Consider the following 18,223-nt stretch of genomic DNA (forward strand, 5'->3'; position numbering starts at 1 on the left):
GCCGCAGCTGCTTTAGCTGCAGTGCAGCCCCGACAGGTGAGCCTGGAGCCAGCGCAGGGCCCAGGCTGGCAGTGGGAGCAGGTTATAAGTGCAGGGGAAACATGGCCCCTCCCCTGCCCCGTGGCCAGTGCCCCACACTGCAGCTGCTTGCAGCCCATGTGGGGCTGCCTGTGCCCACTCAGGACAGCCCCGCACGGACTGCGAGCAGCTGCAGCAGGGAGTGCGGGACATTGGGCGAGGGAGGTGCCACTTTTCCCCTCCACTCTGCATCAACTCATTCCCTGCCCACAGTCCTCCCCTGCCCTCCCCCCTCCCACTTACCTGTTCCTACGCCACTGCAGCCACGGGGAGCCACATGGTCCCAGGCCAGAAGACCCTGCTGGGGCTCCCGGCTGGTGGGCGGGGCCAGGTCAGCCCTGCTGTTGTAGGAGCCCACTGGGGCTTCCCCTGGGTCCTACTGCCCCTGTCTCCTGTCATCTTTGACAGGAACCAAGGGCAGATAAATACGTATTAATTTTCTAAGTTTTTAGGGGCCCCGTGGGCCAGATCGAATGGCCCCCAGCTGTATTTTACCCGCCCCTGTTCTACATGGTGCACAATGTGCTGCGCTTGTGTTCAGAGGCTCACATTATCCTTTTCATTCCCTACCATAAAATTGGATAAGCCTATTCATCTATCCCAGTGGAGCAGTGAAGTTCTGATCTACTTGCCTTCTCAAAGCAACAGTTGCTGGCCCCAAAAAATAAAAATGGGGGAAAAACAGACTAGCATTAACCACTGACTTATTCTCCCCCCAAAACCATTTCCTAACATCACAGTGACAGCATGGCCTATCACAAACATGCCATGCATAGTAATCATCAATGACAGCACCACCTTATCTTCCTACTCAGACTTAGAGACTTAAAGAATTTATATTTGTCTAAAGTGGCTGGTAAATATAATTATTTGGTGCACAGTAACACTGGCTCGCCACCTACATGATGTCATAAAATGCCTGTGAAATAATAGGAAGACTTTGTATCACAAACCATCTTTCAAAGGCCTGGGAAGTCTGGTTTCCTTCTAATTCTAGCTGGACATATTTTAAAGTACTCTACTGTTGTATGGTGTGCCTACAAGCAGGTGCTCTACACAATGTTGCCTTTGCTCGAACAGTGCATCTGGCTGGACTTGGGGGCAACAGAAACCACTCTTATACTTGGAATGAATACGTATGTATGGAGCAAGATGTCATGCTCAGGCTAAAATGAGCAAAGACTTGTTTCAAGGACTTTATTTCTAACCCACAGAAAAACGTTTACAATTATAAACAAAAATTCAACTATTTACTGCGCACTGTTATATGACCAAAATATGGGAACTTTTACACAAAAGTCTTCATGAAAAGTGCCTTTGTTATCAAAAATTTAAGTGTAAAAAATTTCAGCTATCAATATATATAAAAAAATAATGATAGATATTTCTGTCCATGTATTAGTAGAATATTGATATGGTTCCAAGGATGAACTGGGAAGAAACAGAAAATGATCAGCTAAACAGCAAATTAAATAAAAGTTAAATTGTTTATTGCTTCTCTTTAAGACAACAAAAACTACAAGTTATAAAAAACAAAGAGCCAGGAGACCTTGCCCTGCTATGTTTGTCCTATTGTCAGACACGAAGGCACAATACATAAGGCTCATTATGCCACTGTCTACTTAATAAATTCAAACTGCCTGCAGTCTCCACGGAAGAGGCATCACAGCCTCTCAGTAATGGACTGCTAGAGAAAACATGCATTTGCTCCATAAGCAGAGATTTATGGACATTGCAGTGAAATTAGAATATGATATTTGGAAGGATGTGCAGTTTTTCATCATGATTTACAAACAGAATCACACTGAGCCCAAATAATGCACAGGAATTTCTGCATTCCTTTCACATGGCTAATGGGTCTCTACACCTGACAGGCATGAAAGTTTACAAGATTAGAGAACAGACTGCAAAGGTTAATAACCTCCAATACTTCAATAACCTGGATTAATAGCAGTTGACATCCTAGAATAGTGGTGCTCAAAAGTTTTGGCCCCATGGGCCAGATGAGTAGTACGAGGCCAGTCTCTGGGTTGGACAGGACCCCAGATGCCAGGATTGGGACTCCACAGCCTTGGCTGGCCCCCACTGGGATCAGGTCCTGGAACCCTGTATTGCCCCTGCCCAGCCCTACAGGCTGGGATTGGGCTCTGGGGCTTTACTCCACCTCCACCTGTCCTGGCATGCCAGGATTAAGCCCTGAGTGCCTGATCACGTGCACAAGGCCACAGCTTGTGTGGAGCCCTGTGGGCTGGATAACAAAGTGCCAGGAATCAGATCTGGCTTGCAAGCTAGAGGTTGAACACCCCTGTCCTAGAGTTTCAAAAATGAATTTCCACAGATTTAAAATTTGACTTTACAAATTTAAAATATAGTGATACTAATCTAGGAGTTATTTTCTGTCCTACCCCTTCCACCACCTCCTTCCCCACACCATCTACTTCTATTTGGACAGAGTCTGTTATGCCATTTTGAATGCCCTCAGGAAGCCAGAGCCTACAAGAAAAGAAAAAATATTTGCAGAGGAAAATTACTGGTAAAGCTTTGTGGGTAGCCACAGCACGTAAAAGCTACCTTAGAAGTAACAAAGTGACCTTTTTCCATAGTGCTATGTAGCTGAGCTGAAAAGCAAAGTGTCATGCCATCCATTCAATGAACATCATCAAAATAAAAGACTACATTCCTTTCTACTGCAATGCCACAGGGAAATTTACTTCATTCAAAATCTGTTCAGTACTCCCTTCTCTTTATGCCATTATTTCAGCAAATTCAACGGCATTAAAATGAAACCAGAAACCAAAAATAGAACAGTACACACTAATGGACTATATGGAAAATCACCAGCTCAATACAGAAATGGAGCAACATGAGCATTGTAATAAGATATACATTTATAAAAATAACTACATTAAAATGTAATCAATTAAGGCATTTATTCATTAACTCCAATGAACCTGAAACAATTAAATACAAAATTTATTTTAAAATGATAAATATCCTACAAAAAATAAAACCATCTCCCCATGTCAGCTAATACTCTCAGATGTTCTCAAGTGCTTTATTTTTAATCGCTTTCCATAAAAATTGTCTTTGGTATTTCTCAGAACAAATGACAAACTGTGGACAGCATATAAATTTCCAAAGCACTTGACTTAATTACTAAATGCTTGTTAAGGTCCTTAATCAAATTTTATGGGAAAAGTTAATGGCAATCTTGGCATAGTGCCCAATTTGGGCAATATTTTCTAATCTATTTGAGGTGAACAAGAATGAAGTCAGTCATTTTTGTCTGTATGCACTCAACGTTATTAGAACTGCCCTAAACATTTTAATTTTTCTAAGCTGTGGCAGACTAAACTTTCTGTAAAATGACAGAAAAGCACTGGGAGTAGAAGAAAAGTAGGTTACCATATCACATCTTAAGATAAATTCCAATATTTTTAATCATCTTTTTGGCTTGAATTTGAGCTCTCTCTTTTCTCAGGTCCCTATGGCTGTTGCCCAGCCCTGCCTCAGGACAGCATGCCCCGCTAGGAGGCACTGTGCTTCATGGATGTAACATGTGAAGCCAAACAATTTCTCTGACACTAGCAGTGGGCTGACGGGCTTTGCTTGTCCCTTGCCTCTTTGGGCAGTTGGTAGTATCTGGCATACTTGCAGGCAAAAGCGTCTGCTCAGGAGAATGAACTGTAATGGAACCAGGTGGGAGAAGCGGTTGGAATTTAAAAAGAAGAAAATCTATCAGAAAACTTGATCAAGTTACCCACAATTTATGGGTGAAAGGAATGCAGTAATGATGATAGTTTTACTTCAGTTAAACCTTTCATAGGGTGCACCACAAAATTAAATTCAGGCATTCCAAAAACTGAAAGTCTGATTAATAAGGAAGATTAAGGCTCTGAACCTGCAAAGAAATATATATGTGAGTAACCTAAATGAAGTCAAGTTTCTTATCCTAATTTCAGTGTATTGTTCTTAGGAGGCCACCCTGAATGAAGATTTTTTTTTTATTTGAAACAAGATTAACATTTCTTGGAGAAAGAGAGTCTAGCTTCTGGAATTAAGGAAAGGCAGCTAGGATTTATGAAATGACTGTTAGGCAGAAGTGACTGACCAAGACAGTGGAAGTCTGCAGATGAGGTTAGCTAGGGCAAGTGAAATTTCAGGGAATAAGTTATTTTGGGCAAATTGGAAGGGAAGAATTTGCAATGGAAAACTAGCTTAATATTCACCATAACGCAGCTATTCTCATGTGTAATCACACACAATTACTTTTCTATTGCTGGAATGTGCATGTTAAGTTCTGCCACCTAACGATGGACCAGATGTACTGACTTTTGTGATTAAACTGTTATATACAGTACTGCATAAGCAAATCCTGAGAAAACATGTTAAAATAATCTTATGTATCAAGTGTTCTTTCTATAGAATAAAAATATTAAATTCTAAGCAGCTTATAATGCATTAACACCCAGGGATGTTATATTAATTACAAATTTTAGTCCATGAGCTTGCAAATACATTTTAGACATTTTAAGTCCAAAACAGTGAATATGTTTTAAACTGAAATGTTTCAAAACAAGCACAAGTCACCATCTATTCTACTAGCATTTTATATTTTGGCATTCTAGTGCCTGTCTTTAGTTTCAAAGTACAGAAAGAAAAAGAGAATTGACAGTATTTTTTAAAAGACTATAGCTTAAAAAGATAGTGGGTTGCATATGCCTTTTTTCTACTATTAATGTTACAGTGTATTCTATACTCAGAAAATATTTAAATATATGAACAGTCAAAGGATATACTAGGTAAGGATTCCTCCCCCTCCACTTCCAGTTTTTTTTTTTTTCAGGTATTATACAATACCTGAAGGAAAGCATGTTTTAGCCATAACTTCATTATGGAGAGACTTGCATCTTTTTGTAATAAGGCAATCTCACAAAAGTCAAATAAAAAACCAAATGATCTGTCACAAAGTTATTCTTTTCACTGTATCATATATATAACCCTATGTTCTCTTCAGGAAAAAGAAGAAATTTTAGCAAGGTCCCATGGCTTGTTTCCAATATAATATACTCCATAGGGTAGTTTAACCTCACAGTTGTTTGTAAATGCTTAAAAAGATCATACATCACAGCAATTTCACATCTATTTTTGCTCAGCCTGTTTCCACTCCAGCAATGGAACCAGCAGGCCTGCAAGCACTGTAGAAACCTCTCACATGCAATGCATATCTCAGGAGAATGCAAGGTGCTTTTCCTCCCTTTCCTTTTCATTCATGAAACAAAGTGGCAAGCTGGCTCTTGGCAGCTGACATCATGGGTGTAAGAAAACATGCTGGAATCATGGAAAGCCAGTGTACTGTATGGAAAGAATATAATTATGAGGGGAGAACACAGGGAAAATAAGAAGCAAAAGGGAAAATAACTAGGTCTGGTGACAGATTAACTTCTGTCATTAAAAAGCCACAAGCAGTGGGAGAAGAATCAAACTCCATGAGATTGCTTTTGAGGCCTTTCTTGGGAACTGCTCCCTCTTGCTGGGAAATATTTAAAGTTGCCCAGGGTATACTCTCCTAGCCATCCAAATCCTAAGGATATGGAGGGGAAAGAACTGCTAGGTGTAAAGAGAGGCTACTTCTCTATGCTGCCTCTCTTTCTCCCCTGCAATTCTAAAGCAGCACAGCTCTGTCAAGAGCTAGTTGCCACAGCCTGAATTGTCTGCTGTCCAGTTGCTGAAGAGGATCTTTGGAAACATTGGGCATTTATAGAGATACTCCAGGAGTTGTGTGGGAGGTCACTTTAATTAAAGCGGCTCCAAGAGCCACTCTAATTAAAGCGCCCAAAGTATCATGTGTATCAGTGTCCCCACACTGAAAAATGACAGCAAGGGTTTTTTAACTAAAGCTCCTCAAATGAGCTTTAGTTAAGCATCGCACACCCAACAGTAATTACCACGCTCCAATGATTCTATTAATTGAATCTGCTTTGCCATACTGCAATTACAGCCATTGGAGCAGCCTTGCTGCACATGTATAGGTGCCCATTAGTATTGTGGAATCTTGGAGTGAATATCTACAGCAGAGCAGCTTGACTCCTCATCTCTATAATGCAATGGAAGCAGGCCTCAGTTCTTTGCATAAAACTTCCTACTCTGGAAGCGCCAGTTTTTGTCTTCATTAGACTATGAGTTTAAAAGAAAGCTAATTCTCAGTAAACTAAGAGGGCACTGACAGAAGTGACATTTTGTTGCATGACTGGTGCCTTGAAAGTGCTCTACAACCATGCCCTGACAGAAGTGCACAGCTGCAGAGCACTTTAGGTGTTCAACTACATGACTAATAACCTTCATAGAATTAGGATTCAGATGAAGGTGGTCCAAAGCAGAGCACCTTCATTAACTTCTGTCAATCCCTGTGTCTGCACCCCAGTCCTGTCTGCAGGATGGGAGAGACAGGAGGAGGGGGAAAAAAGCTGGGGGATGAGGTTTGCCCAGCCTGCATGGAGTGGGGGGGGGGTTTGTCCAAGCACTGGCTGGACAAACCCCAGCCCACAGCTCCCCCCCCCATCCTTCTCGCCCTCACATCCTGCAGATAGTACCAGAGCTGGAGAGGGCAGGGGGTGCGGGGAGGGGGGAGTGAGAGGCTGCAGACATGCAACTCCTCCTGGATCAACTCCAAAGTGGCGCTCAATTCTGCCCCTCCCCTTTCCCCAACCCAGTAGTGAACATCTGTTCAGTTGCGATGGATTGCTGTAACTCATGGCACTTTCTGTAAAGTGCCATGAGTTACAGGAGGGAGCTGCATGTCTATCAGTGCCCTAAGTCTCTCTCTCCAAAATCTTGTGAATAAAGACCCTATTAAGGGAACAAGATCAATCTGCTCTTCCTTTCTGGATTCTGGCTCAACCTTCCACTCTCACCTTCTCCACTCTCACAAATTAGCCACACAGAGGGAGAGAAAAAAATTTACCATGTGATCATTGCTCAATGTTTCTACTGTTGCTTACCACTTCCTTTATCTATATGTTTTTTCATAGAAAGCCATATTTCTGGGCCTAGAATTCTCCCTAACATACCAAACATGAAATAAATCATAAAGCAATTAAAACAACAAAGTGCTAAACAATTATTGGATAGCTGTTACTACTACCTTGGACTGAATTAAAATCAATAACCTATAAATTAAAAAATGCAAGCTTTAAAAAAGTTATCTTTTTTGCTTTTGAAGAATCCAAAATAGAATGAACAAGGTATTTAGTACCATGACTGTAGAATTAGAAGCTTGGTCCTTTCATATTTATGGGATAGTGTGTCAAGATGGGCACTTCCAAAATTTCATAATATTAACTAACATAAGGAAACGTGTCAAAGACACAAAGATACTTTATCAAAGATTTAAAGAAACAATGGATTTCTTCAAAGAAAGAGCCTACTGCTGGTAGAGAAAAAGCCAAACTACAATCAAACCAGGTGGGGATATCTTTTATACTAGCCAGCAAACCTAATTTACTTTGTTCAGCATCTCCCTATTCCCTCTCTAGTGTTGCTTCATTTAGAAGTAATGAATCTTACTTTCTGTTCTATCTAAAATGTTTCTCATTAAGTTTGCCAGGAGACAAATTTAGCTATGTTTTCCTGTTAATTCCTTGAGAATAAACATCTAATCCTGAATATCTTCATCAAGATATCTCATTTAAAGAGAAGTTCAAATATTCCTAACAGATTCATTCTGGACCACAGCCTAAAAAACTATGAAATACCAGGGTTCATTTTTATATAGTTCTGTAAGATTCACAGTTAATTTGTGTATGCAGTGTTGTAATGCATTGTTAGCAAATAATTAAACATAAATCCATTTACCAAATATACAGAAAATCATGCATTCTTTTAAGGCAAATATTTCAGCAATATGTCACTTCATTGCAATGGAAATATTTCCATGGGACTCGGTTTTGTTTTGTGAAAATAACTGAAGTGGGGTGGGTTTTTTTCTGAATTAGAGGGACAATAACAACAGTCATAATACAATCAAGCTTGTTATCAAGGGAAACACACTCTTTTTCTCTCAGTCAATATCTGGAATTTTAATTAACTACAGATAGGTAGATATAGGTCATAGATCAGTTGTGTCAAAGTAACCATTAGAGAACTTTAGTTCATGGTCTGAAGACATGATGGCAGCCTCAATTATCTGCCCTGAATACATTCTCAGGAAAAAAATATTAGACCAATAACCTACTGATTGAGAAGTTACTTTGTATACTTTGTATAGGTACTAAGAAATAACACTCCTCAGGCAGGGGGCTGGACCTGATGATCTTGCAAGGCCCCTCCTAGCCCTAATGTCTATGAAACCTATATGAATTGTATTGCATTCATGTGTAAACTCTAGAGACAGAAACATTTCCTTTTTCTTTTCTTTCCTGTATTTAGAAAAACTAAAGGAACAAAAGAATAACTATATTAAAACTACCTGGAAGCATAATATGCTATCCCTGACTAAAGGATTAAATTAAATTTGTCATCATTCTGTGAAAGGCTACTAGTGCCAAAAGAATTGATACAGAAATCTTTTAGCTACAGAAACCATTTGATGTTGCATTGTAGCTGAAACATTTTAAATGACTACTATTATATTCTGTGGAACCAGATGTGCATTGTAATGAGGGCAGTTAGCTAAATCATTTGTTATTAAATTCACTGATTATAATTGCTTCTTTAGAGCAACAGACTTAAGTTTACCTTCTAAAAGGAGTATCATCAAAGGAAATCACAACACAGAAGAAAGCTACTAGTTAGGCTTTCTTTTTCATTTAGTTTGTTTTCCCTCTTCTTCAGCTTTACAAAAGGCAATTAACCTATCTGCCAATAATCCTGGACACAACTGGCTTAAAAAGAACAGTCCCAAATCACAACTCATGATAAGCAATAAGGAAAGAAATATTTTTTTCCAAATATGCTTCCATTACTATCAAATGGTGATTAGCATCCGAATCAGTGGTGAGGATACAAACAGCAGTTTGCAATTACTTCCCTCACTGTTTAGTCATATCTTCTAAGGCTGGTGTTACAGGTTACCGCTAAACTGTCTTAAAGACACTTAAAACAGAAGCATTCACTCATTAAAGGGTGCAAGCCAATGCTAAGTACCCTCTAAATATTTTAAAACTATGCTAACTCAAATGAGGGTTATCTTTGAACTGTTTTACCCAGTTCAGTCCAGGGTATCACTCCAGGGAAATACTGTATTTTCATTCCTGCAGCATCCCAGGATGCTCTATTCCCAGTCTTTCCCACTCCTTTGTTCCATGGGCAAACTTTCAGCCCTCCTGAACTCTCCTGGCTCCAAGCCAACATCCCCTCCTACCCCTGGGGAAGGCAACCCCAGCATACCCTGACCCCTCTGAGCACCCAGATGCTGCTTGCCAGTTTGCTGCTTGCTCTAGTACTCCCGTGCAAACAGCAACAGAAATCCTACTGCCTACCTCCCTCCATGAAGAGAATGAGCCAGACAATGGAAACCAACAGGTGAGTCTTAGCTCTGCCCCAATGTGACATGCAGCAAGCTCACTGGGTCTCAGCTCCACCCCAGTGTGGCATGCATGCAGCAAGCCGATTGTGTCAGCTCTGCCCTGGTATGAATGCTAACTCAACTACTGCCCCTGTGTGGTATGCAGCAAACCTACTGTATCTCAGCTCTGCCCTGATGTGAGTACTAACCCAACTTCACCCAACCCAATCCCAAGACAGTGAAACACATGCAAGATTTTGGTAATTTTTTATTATTATTATTCTTTACCAGTGTCATCTTGAAATGCTTGCAAGAACTTCTTGACCGTGTCTACCCAGAATCACAGTGTGGATTCAGAGTACAGAGGTAAACAGTGGAAACGATATTCTCTTTATGCCAACTACAAGAAAAATGAACAGAACAAAATAAGCAAATGTACGTAGCTTCTGTCAAGCTGATGAAAGCCCTTAACACTGTCAGAAGAGCAGGTTTGTTCAAGGTTTTGATAAAGGTTGGATGCCCCCCAACATTACTCAGCATGATACACTACTTTCACAAAAACATGCAGGCCACAGTTCAGTTTGATGGTTTGAAATAAAGAGTGTAGTGAAGCAAGGTTGTATTCTGGTACCCACACTCCCAGACTTCTTAAGATCTTTTCTATGCTGCTGCACTACGATTTTGATGGCTTTGAGGAAAGCATATACCTTCGCACAAGATCCAATGGCAAACTCTATAGTCTATCACATCTAAAGGCCAAGACAAAAGTGAGGCACATAATTATTAGGTAGCTCCTTTTTGCTGATGATGCTGTACTCACTCCCCATGGAGAAACCCAATTACAAATACTCATGAATTGTCTCTCCCATGCTTGCAGGATGTTTGCCCTGGCCATCAGCATTGAGCAGATTGTGGTCCTAGGACAGGGTGCTCTCCAGTCACCGCCTATCAAGCCTTGACAACACAACTCTTGAAGCAGTGAACAAGTTCTGCTACCTTGGATCCACAGTGAGTGACAACCTATCACTGGATGAAGAGCTAAATGTGTGCATTGGAAAAGCAGCTACCACTTTCAGTAAGCTCTCCAAACGAGTCTGGAACAATACAAAACTCACAATCGAAACAAACTTGTGTACAAAGCCTGTATCCTCAGTTTCCTTATCTATAGCAGTGAGGCATGTTCAACATATGCATATTAACAAAAGAAGCTGAATAGCTTCCACCTGCACTGTTTATGGAGCATCCTTGGCATCAAGGGGCAAGACAGAATCACCAACACAAAAGTCATCACCAAAGCCAACCTGACAGCCATCACTGCACTACTCAAACAGTGGCACCTATGCTGGTTGGCCATCTTCACAGGCTAGACAATGGGTGCATTCTAAAGGACATCCTGTATGGGAAAATTATAGATGGGGAGAGAAGAGTAGGGTCCCTGAATTTGCACTTCAAAGATATCTGCAAGAAAGATATGAAGATTTTTGGAATTGACCCAAACCTTTGGGAGGCCTTAGCAGGAGAGAGGACAAAGTGGTGCTCCCTTCTCAGTCATAGAGTCCAATATCACAATAAGAAATGGTCACTTGATTTACAACAGAAATGCAACTGAAGGAAACAGCCTGTCAGTACAGTAGCCCCTAACACCAGGTACAGCTGTGACAACTGTGGCAGGACCTGCAAGTCTAACATCAGTCTTTACAGCCACAAGAGAAAATGCATCATCAGTCAGTAGAATAGCTGTAATATCCACCATCACTGGCTGATGGGTGGTTCTTTTCACTCCTTTCTCTTTACGTCTCTCTATTTCTGCCCATTCACTTCAAACAGATTTTTTTTCCAAAACCTTCCCCCACATCCTCAACTGTGGCTCTACCTGGCTCCTGCTGACTGTAGAGTGAAGGAAGCCACAACCCCATGGTGGTTTCTCCATTTCCAAGGTAATGTCCTCTCCCACCCAAAGGAAGCATAGAGTCCTGGCTTCTGTCCACACCCCTACTCACCAGGCCCTCTAATGGCAAGTCAGTTGTACAGGTCTGAGATGGCATTAAACCTTAATCTGTTACTGCTCTGAAACTGTTCTAACTTTGATGTCATAACATTCCACAGATTTACAATGTTTTAAAGGTAACCTGTAACAGCACCCTTTAAATGAAAAACTAGAACATTATGTAGTCAGGGATATCACAGGAAAAGGTCTCTACTGGGGGACAAGGGGAGCTGGTGAGGGGCTGGGCAGTTAGGAAAGAGGGAGAAGGGGTGGTCAGTCAGGGAGAAGCCTGCACTTACTGTCTCACATCTTGCAGCACCCTTCAATAGATCTCCCAGAGCCCCATTTGAGAATCACTGTCTAAGAACATAAGGGATTTTTCAGGTCCTGAAGTGGGTTTGAGGTTGATCTTTCTTTTTGCAACTTAGGCAATTACTTTACAATGAAGTTCTGCTTAATCACTTATTATGTTGATTTGGACTTGGCCCTCTGTCATGCACTTAAGTTAATGATAGTCATAGTGGCCTAGCTTATGCTCCATATGCAAAAAAGAAAAATATCAGGCATTTGCCAAATGTAAGAGACATATGTGGTAAGATTTTTTCAAATGTTAATGGATATTTTAAACAGTACAAAAATCTAAAATGATAAACAATTAAGATACAACCTTCCTGTGTCCTTTTAAATTTAGATTATTCAAAATTAGCAAACAGTTCCTGTAAAGACATTGTGTTCAATATGCAGACATAATTTATAATTGTATTACCATAGTCCAGAGGTGTTCTAGACCAGGACTAGATTATTCAATATATAAACACAGAGCAAAAAAGGTAGTATGTGCCCCAAAAAGTTTACAGTCTAAGTAAAAAGACATGAGATAGTATCTAGATACAGATAGCATCAGAAAATAATGATAAGCAGTATTCTCAACACAAGAATCTACAAGATTTAAACAGAGACAAGAAGTGAGAACCTACAGAGATAAATGGGTCAAAATGACACCCAGGGTCATAGTCCTAAGTGACAGACAGGATAATGATTGAGAAAGTGAAAGAATGAAAAATTAAGTTCTCTGTTATAACCATAGTGATCGTGAACTAAAACCTGAAAACCTGGTGATTCCATGCATGGAAGGAATGTCAGAAAGACCGAATGAGATACTAGATCTAAAGAGATACACCTGCAAGTTGTAGAAATGGTGGTTAAATTTATGTATACTTGAAGCAACAGAGATGAGATGCAGAAGTATAAGAGGAGAGAGGTACAAGAAGCACTTAAGAGGTCAGAGGAAAACCAGGAGAGGGCACAGAATCCAAGAACAACACCCAGAAAGAAAGGCTATGTAGGGATCAAAGGTGATGGACCAAGAAACATGAAGATGAAGCATTAATTCTGAGCACAGGCTATGAAGAGGTCAATAAGGAAAATACCATAAGTGGGTTCAGTAGAGCACAAAGGAGAACCCAGATTGGACAGGACAAAATTGGAGAAGAACTCCAAAAAGCTTAAAGATGGAAAAAGGAAGGGAGATTGCACAGTTGATGGAAAGGCAAGTGAGAATTGAAGGTGGATTTAAGACAGGAATAACTAAAGCACATTTAGTTTGTGAAAAGAACTAAAGGAGAGTACAAGGTCAAGAGAAGGGTTAAAAAAAATCTCAGGGTAAAAGAGACCTAAGGAGATTAGAAGAAATGGGAGTCACTTACCATCAGCTACTATACTGCTAAGGTATACTGCTAAGATGTAAGCTTTTTATATACTTTCTCTAAATTAGAGGATTACCACTGAGCTGTCAAACATATAATAATAAATAGAGATCCAGGTTTTCCTTTTGCCATGGAAAAACATGGAAAAATGCACCACCACCCACCACCCCCTCCCAGGAGCAGGTGGGGGGAAGCTTGCCCAGCTGTCCCCTCCGTCCCCCTCTGCCAGCACCCCATGCCACCACCGCTGGCCTCACCCTCTCCCTCCGCCCCCCCCGCCCCCCGGCCCTGCTTCTTGGAGGCAGAGCACTGCCATGATGGTGGGGATGGAGTGGGGAGGCGAGGCCAGTGGCTCTGGCCTCGGCCCCTCCCCCACCCTGCCACTCTGTCCCCTATGTCCCTGCTGTCATGGCAGTGCTCCGCACTTTGATAGGTTGTTTCACTAACCAGTCAGAGTGCTCCAAGAAGGTTACAGACAGACAGACAGATGGACTAAGCCCTTTATTATATAAGAATATATATAGTGGCATTTAATTTTAATTATAGAAAAACATAGATTTGGGGTTTTCTAATCAGAGAATTTCAGATTTTTTATTAGAGAATTTGGGATTTTTTAACAGAGAAAATCAGGATCCCTGGTAATAAACATGTTTAAAATCTTTGCTGATTTAATTACTTTCTTCTGATTGTGCAGCATGTTCTCATTTGCAAACCATTAGATCAGACTATATTTACAGTGCTGGCAACTACCACCATCTCCCCAACTTGCAAACAGAATTTCAGCACAACATTTTTTTTCTCCTGCAGGTGTCTGAGAAACAGAAATGGCGATGCTAATGGTTAACTATAAACATAAATGCAATCTGGCTGACTGTATAAAGATAAATATATCAGCAGCAGTTTCTCAATATTTTTATACAGATAAAGTATTTCTCCTTTGCTGATGTGCTTTTTTGCAATTCTAGGGGAAAACTAAACCATAGCTATCCTAAAATTAATGTTTCCTTATACTATTGATTAGATAAAGATTGATTAGTCTGAGTCAAATAAGGAAGACAGAGACCTATTCTATAGCTGGCTTCAAACTACCTTCCATGCTTCACCATAGATATGATAATCATATAACTGATATATCAGTCATGAGAGGTACTTGAAAAAACCCCAAGAACTGTAAATTATAAACATTTTATGAATACCTAAATTAGAATTAAGGTAGCTCTTGTATCCAGGATAAAATATCTGCTATAATATGGCAAAGCTGATTATAGTTCCATATTTATGACTGAACTTTTCAATTAAAACAGGGAATCACCATCTTTATTTTGTACAAGGAGTAACACATACTTCTTGACATTTTTTAAATTATACAAAAAAGTCTGTTGAGTCATTCAAGTTGAAATGACTTTATGGAGTTATTTAAGAAACCTGTGAGAAATTCTTATCTTGAAAGAAATAAAATGCTGTTAAAGTTTTCTACACAGTTAAAATTCATTGAAATGCACAGTCAGTATTTGCAGAATTAAGTGCTAAAAAGCCAAATTATTATTGATCGTTGCATCTAACTGTTCAAGTTGCATAGACATGTTTAGGTCAACAGCTCAAACCATTTTTAAGTGCCATCAAAGGTAAGCAAATATCATGCCATCTCCACAGAAAATTAGCATATTTTAGTTCTATTAAGTTTTAATGGCTCAGTGTTATCTGGAAACTAGATTCATGTCAACAGTTTTCATTGATAGATGACTTAGCCACAACTGTGATTGCTTGAAATGGTTCTATATTAACACATCCCCATGCCCTCTTCAGGTGTAACTATTTCTTTCCTTTTAGCTCCCTACAGTGATTTATCCTAAGGCTGAGATTATCAAAAGACTGTGAAATGATTTATAAATTCAGGGTCAAGAAGATATGTGCATGATTCTGGTGAAACGGAAGGGGCTTATGGACTACATTGGGTTATTTGGCTTAGTTTGTTCTTAATTAGGTGGTTCTATATGCATAGTTTCTACTGCCTTCAAAGTTACTCTGAGGCTTTCAGTCCGAATGAGCATAATTCCAGGAAATATTTTCAGTTTTATGTTTTCCTTTGAGAATAATGCTCCAAAAGTCAATGGATTTTACTGCTGTAGTTCCTTTATTAGATTCTCTTAGCCAATCTCCTATACAAACTAGAAATTGACAGAACTAGCAAACATTGCTTTACATAATCTACTGCACAGTAATTGCCACACATGTAAAAGGTGATGCTTTACTGAACATTAGATCAGTCTAATGTGCAGTAAAGCACACATGTAGATGCTCCCACTGAGTAGAGCTCTCAGAGTCATGAGCTTCACTTAAAAAGTCACATTCTAGTCTGTTTCTGATTACAAAGACAACAGCTCCCTCTCTTTTTACAGGAACAGAACACCACCAAGGCAATTCCAAAAGTGGTTTTTTTTCAAGGAAAAATATTAGAAAAGAATTTAATGTATTTTAAAATTCAAGTTAGCAATTAGAAATAAGAAGAGTCAAGTCCAGTTAGCTCACTACAGACCACAAATGAATGTTCTATTATCTACCATAATTTGAAAAGCTCCAGCTTAGTATGGAGGCTATGTAGCAAACATAGGGAAGGCTGGCTTATTACCTACCTGAGTTTCTGGTTATACTGCTTGACTTTTTCTAGTGAGGCTGCATTAATCTGGGCTTGAAATTCTTCTACTGATACACTGTCCCTGTAATAATATCCTTCCATGCTCTCCAGTGCTGTGAGAAAGGGAAAAATATCAGGATGAAATATTTAATTTTTTTCATTGTATACAATTAAAACATCCACAGAACACTGCAGTATTTCTTAGGCTACACCCCTAATGTGGTTTGCAAAGCTGTTTTTATAAGCCATCATTTTTTTTACAGATCACTGTTTAAAATTTCATTTAAAAATTATATTTCTTGTGCTCTAGATCAACTATAAATGAGGTATCCAGTTCTGTTATTCCAATTAAAATATGTTTGTCCTGTGACCATATATACATAGGCAATAATTCAAACTGGTATTTAGTCCTAGGATGTTCCTGGATATTTTCAGTTATTGAATACTGGAAATTAAGGATTCAAAGACCAATTATTCCCATAAAAAGGACACCTGAAAACTCTCTTTTTATTAGGCTTGATTCTGAGAGATATGGAGCATGTACCTCTCAAGATTAGGTCCCAGTGAAAAACTTCCCATGAAAATGCTTACAAACCAGATATGCTTTGGTGCTGGGAAAAGTTTGTTTTGGTTTTCTTGTAGTACCATATTTACTCAAATATAAGACGAGGATTTCCCCCCCAATCAGCATGTGAGAAAAAGCCCCTCGTCTTATATTTATAAGGAAACCTCACTAAATACATCATCTATAATTGAACTGCTGCCAAAAGCAGCATGTGCTCAGAAATAGAAACCAACTATTAAAGTTAACTAAAGCAGCCAATACTGAGGACAACTATAAAACACACAATGTTGGGAACCATTTTCTATTTTGTTTTTTAATAGCCCTAAAAAATGGGAAAATGTTTCCTCCACAGAGAACTAGCACTGGGCCTAGAGGTACTACAATACCACACCAGCACCAGATGAACCAGAGCAATCCTGATACCCTCCCACTAAATTACTACGTTCAATATGTTGATGGAAACCTACCACAAAAGTAAAGAGCTTTTTTATAAGTCAGTATAGGTCTGAATTATATAGTAGTTCCCATTGCACTCAGTCCCCCTCAATGTCAACTCTTTTCCAGTCATGGTGAGCCATACATTGAATACATTTCAATTTCCTCTTCACTCCCACAGCTAAGCTGACATTTCTTTCCCATTTCCAATGAGTCCTCTTTTTTTAACTAGCCTTAAAAGCCTGGAAAACATCACCAAATAGGGCCCCAAATAACTTACCCAGAATCCTTCTGTTCACACTTTCTCAGCCTGTCACATATGATTAGTGTGGGCCCATCCTCCATGAGATGGAGCCAGACCAGGTTGCCCTGCACCTCATCTACATATAAATTTTTGGAGGATACCAGGACTCATGACAAGAACACCTGGTTCCAGGCACTAGTAAGGGGCTAATTAGGACATGGCTCCTTTGGGGAAGAGGGAGGGGAGGAGGTATTTGTAATATACACATACTGAGAAGTGTTGAGATGTGGGATAACCATGGCTTGAAACACCGCTGTCTCTGCTGGGGCCTAGCCCAATGAACTCTATGATTAATGATAAGCCTTTTGGCTTTAGACTGATGTCATGCAAGGGACTCTAAGGAAGGGCCCAGTCAGGCAAAACAGCAAGATCCAGAGAGTGAGGAAAAGAAAGCCAAACTTGAAATTGAGAGAAGAAAGGAGGTACCTGAAATCCTACCCCCCGCAACCACCACCCAAATTTAACTACACAATGAAAACTCTTAAAATTGTTTCTGTGAATGTGAGAAGTTTGTTAGGGAAAAGGTAATGGGACCAGGTAATACAGACTCTGGAGGAGATAGAAGCAGACATGATCTGACTGCAGGAGTGTGGTCTTCCCATTAACACCAGCAGCTCTTTGTTCTCCAAACACAGGCTGCATGGGGCAGCCCTGTGGTCAGGGCGGATGACACTAGGGCTACTGGGGTCACAATTCTGCTGAAAGGAGATACAGTATACCCCATGCAGCACAGAGAAATAGTAGCAGGAAGGCTGCTGCAAGCCACCATGGAAGCAAATGGGACAGATTTTGAAGTCCTGTGTGGGTACGCACCAACCAAAGCAAAGGCAAGCTACAATTTCCTAGAAAACATGGCCCTAACAATGCCAAGCGGCTGGCCGGTAATCATCGCAGGGAATTCCAACTGTGTCATCAGCGAGGAAGATAGAGTCAGCACAGCCCAGAGGGCAGGCATAGAAAGATCCTCCAGGCTACTAAAACAACTGATCAAAGACCACAGCCTAGTAG

General features: G+C 40.1%; 1 protein-coding gene across 1 annotated transcript in view; it reads right to left on the reverse strand.

Moving 5' to 3' along the window:
• PREX2 (phosphatidylinositol-3,4,5-trisphosphate dependent Rac exchange factor 2) overlaps positions 1–18,223 on the reverse strand; it is a 327,787-nt gene that overhangs the window by 46,468 nt on the left and 263,096 nt on the right. Inside the window, exon 36 of the mRNA XM_025210219.1 lies at positions 15,910–16,024. Coding sequence (XP_025066004.1) covers positions 15,910–16,024 — 115 coding nt within the window. The remainder of the gene's footprint in view (positions 1–15,909; positions 16,025–18,223) is intronic.

Source organism: Alligator sinensis, unplaced genomic scaffold (assembly GCF_000455745.1).
Source record: "Alligator sinensis unplaced genomic scaffold, ASM45574v1 scaffold1102_1, whole genome shotgun sequence".
NCBI classification, from domain to species: domain Eukaryota; kingdom Metazoa; phylum Chordata; order Crocodylia; family Alligatoridae; genus Alligator; species Alligator sinensis.